General features: G+C 40.0%; 1 protein-coding gene across 1 annotated transcript; it reads left to right on the plus strand.

The window, feature by feature from the left end:
- Positions 1-1,855: 1,855 nt before the first annotated feature.
- On the plus strand, positions 1,856-6,721 carry LOC125098858 (cytochrome b-c1 complex subunit 7). The gene is made up of 4 exons (XM_047728053.1): positions 1,856-1,945; positions 4,140-4,211; positions 5,674-5,840; positions 6,511-6,721. Exons 1-4 carry the CDS (start codon positions 1,927-1,929, stop codon positions 6,586-6,588), a joined length of 336 nt encoding a protein of 111 aa, XP_047584009.1. The 5' UTR covers positions 1,856-1,926; the 3' UTR covers positions 6,589-6,721.
- Positions 6,722-8,817: the final 2,096 nt, after the last annotated feature.

Genomic DNA, 8,817 nt, shown 5'->3' on the forward strand with positions numbered 1-8,817 from the left:
TTAAAACTACAGAAGTTTTTTTTTTTGTTTTGCTTTTTGTTTTTTTAATCTCATACATGTCTTACTTGGGACCAAAAAAGCTCTGCTCCATATCATCTTTGGTGATAGAGGTTGACAGAGCCTCTACTGTGTCTTAAGTGTAGCCAGTCTATGAAAGGGAAAGGAATGAGAATTGCTCTTAAAAACTAACCACATTTTTCTTCGCTAAACTGTCACATGACCATGCCTGCCTTAAGGCAGCAGAGAAATGCAATCCTACCCATGTGCCCAGAGGGAAATAAAACAGAATTTTGGACCAAACTTAAAGACTGCCAGCAAACATCCAGGAGCTGTAGGCTCAATACCACTAGGAATTGGAGTTTGGGACAGTCTTGGGCATCTGATCTCTTGACAAGGTCTTCCCTCTCTTACCACCTTCACTGTGTAACCAGCAAGCTGAAACTTAAGGGTAACGAGGAAATAAGAGTTTACTGAGTACTCCTTGAAAAGCAATGTGCCAGTGTTTAAACGTATCACACTTCACATCTTTCAGACTTCACTTTGGCTAGTGTAGTCTGGGAGCAGACATTCATCAGTTTTTCGTGCTGCACACAGAACTGGGTAATGTGAGAATCTGGTGGCACAAAGAAGAAAAAAGGGGAAGGCAACAAAAGTTTAGAACTGGAATGTGACTAAGACCACTAAATCTAACCTTTTGAATTTACCATGAGATGGAGTTCTATATGGTCCCAGTTCTCTGCTTAAGCCTGAAGAAAACAAAAGTAGTTATCTGTAGGTACTTATGGATTGCATTGTGTCTCTCCAGAAGTCTTGTTGAAACCCTAACCCCCAATGTGATGGCATTTAGAGATAGGGCCCTCATAATGCGAATACTGTTCTTGTAAGATACAAAAGAGCCTGCTGTGTCTTTGCCATGTGAAGACACAGTGAGAAGGCAGCCCTCTAAAATGCACAGGAAAAGCTATCACCTGAAAGTGCCCATTCTTGCACCTGATCTAGGGATTCCAGCTTCCAGAACAGTGAGAAATACATTTTGTTTCTCAAACTATCCAGTCTGTAGTGTTTTGTTTTGGCAATTCAAGCTGACCATATGACAGTAATGGTGGTAGGTCACTAGGAACTGAATGAGTCAGTCACACTATAATCGTTTCTGTCCCTAGAGACTTAACATGTTGGGGCAGAGACCTTAAGAGTACACTTTCATCTTAAAATCACAAATTCTGCTATAAATCTTAGATTTAGTATTAAAAAAAACTTTTTTTTTTTTTTTTTTGTTCTGACCTAAACTTCCACTAAAATGGCTTGGTGTGGCCAAGCTGGAAAATGGAAGGCCAGAGACGGTTAGTGTCTCCTGGATTAGTAGTGTGGTATATGGCCCTAGAATTAAGGAGTCCCAAAGTTTTACCCGGATCATCTGATACTAGAAGATAAATCTGGATTCTTCGTAGCTGTGTAGCCTTTGACAATTCAACTTTTCTGAGCCCCTGTTTCCTCTCTACAATGGGGATAATCCCAGTACTTACCTCATGGATTTAGAACTAAATGAGAACATTTAAAATGAGAATACAAAGTAAAAGGTTTAGCGCGTTGCTTGGCACAAAGGGCGCAATAAATACTCCCTAAATTCTCACAGCTCATCCAACACGGGACCCAGTCTGAAGCCCCTTATTCCTTGCCTAATATTCTTCCCATCGGGTCACATGAAACGTTTCATGGAACGGGGCGCGCAAGATGCCAACCCGATTACACTGGCATGACCCAAGCGGAAAAAACGGCAGCCGCAGATTGCCCCAACTCCGCTGCCAGAAACTGCGCCTGCGCGGGCATCCTTCCTAGCCAGGCGACGCGCCGTTAGGCGCCTGCGCATTGGGCCTAGAGCGTCCTCCAGGACTTACCCAGCAGGCAACGCTGCAGTCTCGGGTCAAAATGGCGAGCAGGCCTGCCGGTAAGTTACGGGTGACCTCTCAGACAGGCATTTCCATACTCAGCCTTTTCTTCTTGCAGCAATTTGCTCCGCTTCCTCTGTCCTAAGTGGCTAGGTGTGCGATGTCAGGGAAGGTGGAGGCTGCGCTCCAGCCTAAAGGGCGCTTTTCCCCCCACCCTCTTACTGTCCCCAGGCCGGGCTCATCTGAAGGGTTGAAGGTGGATCTACCGTCGGTGAAGGTGCCCCCGGTGGCTCCGATAGCCCTGCCATTCCAACTGCCCGTACGCGGGAGGCCTTCCCTCGGCCTTGAAGTGTTCAGGGGGCAGAAAGAGATAATTAGTGCATGACTTTCAACTAAAACCGAGTGCTTGCCGTGAGTCAAGCCCTGTCTTGTGCGATCACTTCTCCTGCCAGTGTGACGACGGAGATAATGGTTTGCCTCTTAACGCTGGTCTGGTAGCCGAGGGGAAATGACTGGAGGAAATAGGTCTGCAAACTTCCTTTCACCCCTCGAGCTTCTCGAACGGCATTCGGGACAGCTGAGCCAGGGTTCCTGCGAAGCTTCAGATTAATGTAGGCTTATCTGGAACGTCAGCTCCGTCTGCAGATTTGGAGAAGTTTGTATTTACTGTAGGCACTACAACAAACATACGTACTATCCAATAGAATATACAGATTACCGGAATATTTAAAACAGAGCGTGAACACCAAGGATTTTCCCTCCTCCGCACGTTTTTTGCAGGTCTCTGCCCTCTGGAGGTATAAATTGGAGTAACCTTTAAATGCTCTTGGTCCCTTTCTCCTCGCTTTCAGCAATATGAAGCTATTAGGAAAGAGCAGATTGCCGGAAAAATCCATTACTCTAAATGACATTGAACTTTTTTTGGGGGGGGGGGACATTTAAGAATTCATTGTTTCATTAACTTGACAAATATAGAAGGCACTGTGCTCTGTCCTGTGTTTGAGAACTAGATAGACCTGGTCTCAACCCTATCTATCACTGGAAGGCTCTGATCTTGGATAAAATAAGTTCCCCAAACATTACTCTTCTGGTAGGACAGGCATGTTGTAAATAAACCGAGCTAATGTGGATAAAGCAGATAAGATAGTGTCTAGCTCACAAGTATTAAATGAATATTAATCATCACTGTCAATGACAAATATATATACAGATCATTTGTTTTCTACAAATACGGTTGTAGGTTGTTGACTCTTTGGTACTTGTTTTTCTAGAAGCAGTCTTTTACATGGTGCTTCATTTTTAAGGAGCTTTGCCAAAGCTGTGTAATCTGTGATACACCGAGGAGAACGGATGAGGAGGGGTTGGAATAAAAGAGTTTGCTCTTGGTGAGAGGCTAGCCCCAGCCAAAATTTTAAAAAGAAAATTTAAATTTGCTCTATCTCCCCTTCTTAACAACACCTGTCCTATGAACATTAGGCACTTTCATGTTGTCCTTAACTTCTGCTGAGTTATCCCATCGGTTTCAGTCCTGCACTCCAAAGAGCTTTAACAGTACCTATTTCTTCTCATCCATTTTCAAATATCCATTTCCTTGTTGGAAAGTTAGCTACTTGGATTAGGAAAATGGGCTTCTTCTGCTAATCCATATTAATATTAAATGATTGACTGATAGTGTCAAAATCCTCCCAGAAATACATACATTTTTAAAGAGGGTAGCCAAGTGAATTAAAGGTAATGTAGAATTAAGATTTCGGAGGAAGAAGGTCATTGAGACCTGCCAACCTATTCTGAAGTCTTACTTTCTTTATGTATAAGTCCAGTTCCCTTGATAAGAAAAGTTTACACATATTTCCTGTAGTTTATTTCTGAAACTACAGAAGATGAAAGAGTTCTGAGTTCATTCCCACACCCTACCCCTTTAGTTCTGATGCTAGCAGGGGGTACATAGAAGATAGGATAGTTGATGTGAAGAGGCTGTAGATGTTTTGTACATCATGTGTTTGAGTTTACCCTTTTTCCTATGACTTGCTGTCCATTGTTTTTTTAACCTGTAATCACTTTTGCTCATAGATAAAATAAACAGTTTTTATCTACATTGTACAGAATATACACTTTGAAAAGGAAATTTCCTTTCTATGTTTACATTCTCTAACAAGGTGACTGTAAGAGTACTGGTTGCTTACCTCTCCAGGTGTTCATATAGTATAGTAAGTAATAATCGTATCATAGAAACTAACAGTGTGACAATATTAGTTGCAGCATCAAGCCAGTGGCTGGAGGGTATTCGAAAATGGTACTACAATGCTGCAGGGTTCAATAAACTGGGTGAGTATCTGTTTTCTTTCTTTCTTTTTTTTTTTTTTTTTGCTTTTGCAAGAGTTGTTAGGAAACCCAAAAGCAGCTTAACTAATCGTACCTGTGTATATTAGAATATTTTAAAATTGGTCACATTTTATTATTCAGTCATTTCCTTTTTATTATTTTGAAAAGAGAGTAATAGAATCAATCATCTCAGATGTTTGAGGTGCATATAAGTTATGTTCTTGAAGTATGGTAGCAGTACGTTATCCTTATTATATGCTCCCTTTCCCAACTCCTCCATCTGGCATTTGAAAATTTAAGTTATATGAACTTTGGAAGTAAGAGATTTCACAGATGTTAAAATTGCCAAATGTACAAATCATCAGATCTCTTCTTTTTTTAAGATCTTTATTTATTTATTTGACAGAGATCACAAGTAGGCAGAGAGAGGAAGGGAAGCAGGCTCCCTGCTGAGCAGAGAGCCGGATGCTGGGGATGCGGGGCTCGATCCCAGGACCCTGAGATCATGACTTAAGCTGAAGGCAGAGGCTTTAACCCACTGAGCCACCCAGGCGCCCCTAAATCATCAGATATCTGAACACTAAGAATTTCAGCTTTTTTGGGACACCTGGGTGGCTCAGTGGTTAAGCAGCTGCCTTCAGCTCAGGTCATGATCCCGGTGTCCTGGGATCGAGTCCCACATCGGGCTCCTTGATCATCAGGGAGCCTGCTTCTCCCTCTGCCTCTGCCTGCCATTCTGTCTGCCTGTGCTTGCTCTCTCTCCCTCTCTCTCTCTGACAAATAAATAAATAAAATCTTTAAAAAAAAAAAAAAAAAGAATTTCAGCTTTTTTAAATTGAAGCTTGACAGAAGCATCATTAAATGTTACTGGTTCCTTAGTACACTGTTATCTTAAGGTTCTTTAATACCTTGATCTCAGATTCAAAGTATAAGAAAATAGAGATGTGATTTACTGATGTGTGTTTAAAAACAAAGTAGATACTTTAGATATTTTAAAAATTGTTTTAGATTAAATGTGAATTTTTTGACAGTAGATTTTAAAAGACTCATTGTTTCTAGAGTACCATTTAAGAAATAACCCATTATGAAGGAAAGGAAAAAATAAAATAAGAAAATGGGAGAGGGAGACAAACCATAGGAGATGCTAGGAAACAAAACTGAGGGTTCCTGGAGGGAGGGTGGGGTAAGCAGGTGATGGACGTTATGGAGCGGACTTGATGTAACGAGCACTGGCTGTTATATACAGCTCATGAATCACTAAATTGTACCTTTGAAGCTAATAATACACTATATGTTAATTCATTGATTTTTAAATTAAAAAAAAGAAAAAAAACCCATTATTATGTATGAAATGCATATAGTTCACCTGAGTCTTAAGTTATGTCATAAACCTGTTTCACTCATTTTTTTTAAATGTCTGATTTTTGAGATGTGTATTCAGTCTAACTCTTGTTTTCTGTCACAGGGTTAATGCGAGATGATACAATACATGAGAATGATGATGTGAAAGAAGCCATAAGAAGGCTTCCTGAGAACCTTTATAATGACAGGATGTTTCGCATTAAGAGGGCACTGGACCTGACCATGAGGCATCAGATCTTGCCTAAAGAGCAATGGACAAAATACGAGGAGGTAGCTCAGCTTTTATGTATGGGACAGCGTTGGGCACTAAGCATTGAGCATTAGAAACAAACTCATTCATTGGTACCTTTCTTTAGAGTTCTTAAAGTTGTGTCAGAGAAATACCCTTATGGCAGTCCAGTGAGGTTAATAGAGCAAATGTTAACTCCAGAGATAAATTAGAGATAAATTTGTGACTTAGGGGTCTTGTGACTCTTCCTGAATCACTAAGCAAGTCTCTAATGTAGAGATCCAGGGCTACAGTCCAGATCTCTATCTTCTGGGTCATTCTCCTTCTACACTCTGTTTCCTGCTTGATGAAAAAATGGTAGTATCTGTGTGATCAGCTCTTGGGGTAGCCCTTTGGCTCCCAGAAAGGACTCTGAAGTAAACCCCCACCCCTTGAACTGTACTGAAGCTAGGCAAAAGCTTTTAACCTCACTTCTTCTTCTTTGGCAGACTTTTCCCTCTCAGCCTATCAAAGCAACTTAATACAGTGGCTTTGTTGGTTTTTACATTTTAGAAAAGCAGACAATTCTTAGACTGCTTGGAAATATATTTTCTTAAGTTGGAAATAAAAATTAATTTTGATGAATGTCTTTTGTTGAAGACCTGTTGAGTGTTTGGGATATATCAGTATATGATGGCTGTATATAATATTTTTCTTTTATTCATTCTTTAGGATAAATTCTACCTTGAACCATATCTGAAGGAAGTTATTCGGGAAAGGAAAGAGAGAGAAGAATGGGCAAAGAAGTAATCACGGAGTTGAAAACTGTCGCCGCGGCTGCCCTCAAGTATTTTTAAGAAGTTGAATAAAGCCGAGATGGACAGTTTAGAACTATCTGAGCTGCAGATGTATTGCTTTAAATAAATATCTATTATGATTACCATGGGAGTGTTTGCATTCTAAATCTTATTCTGAATAACTACTACCTGTTAACAATTCTTTCTAGACTTCTAAGATATTTTTTAGTTGGGATTTTACTGCTTCCTGGAGCTCAGAGAGGCCACTTTAATCAACTTTCCTCACTGGTTGGACAACATCTTATTTTACTGAAGGATATAACATTCTTTCAAGTAAAGTAATCACCTTTATATTGCCTTTGTAGATTACCAAGATATGTAGAAGCCCCCTCAGGCCTCACTTGGCTGGGATGGAGTAGAGCAAGAAATTAGTGCCGGTGACTTTACTGTATGTGACGCAAACAGCACCCTAACAGATTGCCTCTCAGACATCACAAGGTACCCGATGAAAAAGAGGATTCACACCCTCCTTGGGCAGGATCGATAAATAGCATTCTCCAACCACTGGCCTCTGAATATTATTGATGTTACATCCTATCCTTTTTTAAAAAAAATTATGCAGGGGCGCCTGGGTGGCTCAGTGGGCTAAGCTGCTGCCTTCGGCTCAGGTCATGATCTCAGGGTCCTGGGATCGAGCCCCGCATCGGGCTCTCTGCTCAGCGGGGAGCCTGCTTCCTCCTCTCTCTCTGCCTGCCTCTCTGCCTACTTGTGATCTCTCTCTCTCTCTGTCAAAACAAATAAATAAGTAATCTTAAAAATTATGTATGTGGTCGCAGTATCGCTCTATGTAAGATACATACATGTGATCTTGTGTTAATACGTGTATTAGCAAACAAAAACCAGACAGTAAAATAATTGACAAAAATACAAAGAAAGTGTTAAGGTTATAATTTTAAATACAAATTAGAACCATTCAATAATGTCATTCCTACCCCTGAGTTCTAAAATGCTTCAGTGGAAGGAGCTGTGTAGGACCTGCAGCCTGTGTGGGGTTCTACGAGCCTCTGCTGTGTGCAGAGAGCGCTCTGATTGGGATCTTCCCTCGGAGAACAGAACAACAGTGTAAAAAGCAAGTTGGGGGTTCTATTTAAAATTCCTAAAGCAGGATCAAAGTATATATATATATATATATTTTTTTTTTTTTCACAAAAAGGGTTACTATGTTTGACAGTCATTTATGTTTGACTTCTACAACATGAACATGAGTGTCTTAAATTTTTTGCTTAAATATCTAAAATATTAGAAAACCTCATTAAATTCTCAAAGAGCCTTCTCTTTCACAGAGTCATTTTCTGAAATGCCTAATCATTCTTGCCAATTTTCTTTAGTCTGCTCCGAGTTGCCTGGATCTCCATTTGATAATGGTCTTGGTCACGATAAAAGTTCTCCTTTAACATTTAATATTTTATAAGATTTGTGATTTGATTTTGCAGTCCATTTGAGTTACGTTTTTGGGACAGTATCACAAATCAGAGAGACAGATGAAGACGGCAGTAGATGCTAGTGTTGGGGAATGGTTTAGTGAGGGACTATATATCATTAGTGAATTATTAAATTTTTTGTGTCAAGATGCTTCCTTATACAGGGATAATGAGGCAACTAAGATAAATTCTCAGACAACCAAGAACCACCCAGTGTTTCAGTGATTCAGTTTCTTTCCTCTCATGCTTTTTCAAATAAATTTGAATCTCCTACATGGCTGATGGGTGTTAATAAGCCTATGACCCTTTGGGTAGCATTTTGGCAATATGAATCAAGAATTACAAAATCTAAATAATTCCAATAGCAGTCATCATTATATTGAGTGATTATGATTGTTTTACATGAGGCACTGTGTCCTTTACAATCATTGGTCTCACAATAATGCGATGAGGTAGGATTATTACACCTTTGCAAATAGGCAAACTAAGGCTTACTTTACAGAGGTCAAGCACCTTGCCCAAAGTTGTGCATCCACAGAAATAGTGTGTGACTCCAAAACTGTGCTGCAGTGCTGCTTATCAGAGTGAAAAACCAAACAAGTATAAGTTTTCAATAAGAGGACATACTTAAGTAAGATTTACTGAGTGGGGAAAGTGTATTTATGAAGATAGTTTTAAAAGTCAGAAACTTCTTGCGATATGAAGACAGATGTAACCAGGTGAAGCAAAATCCCCAACCGTTTGTTAAGGAAAGATGGGAA

Source organism: Lutra lutra, chromosome 4 (genome assembly GCF_902655055.1).
Source record: "Lutra lutra chromosome 4, mLutLut1.2, whole genome shotgun sequence".
NCBI lineage: Eukaryota > Metazoa > Chordata > Mammalia > Carnivora > Mustelidae > Lutra > Lutra lutra.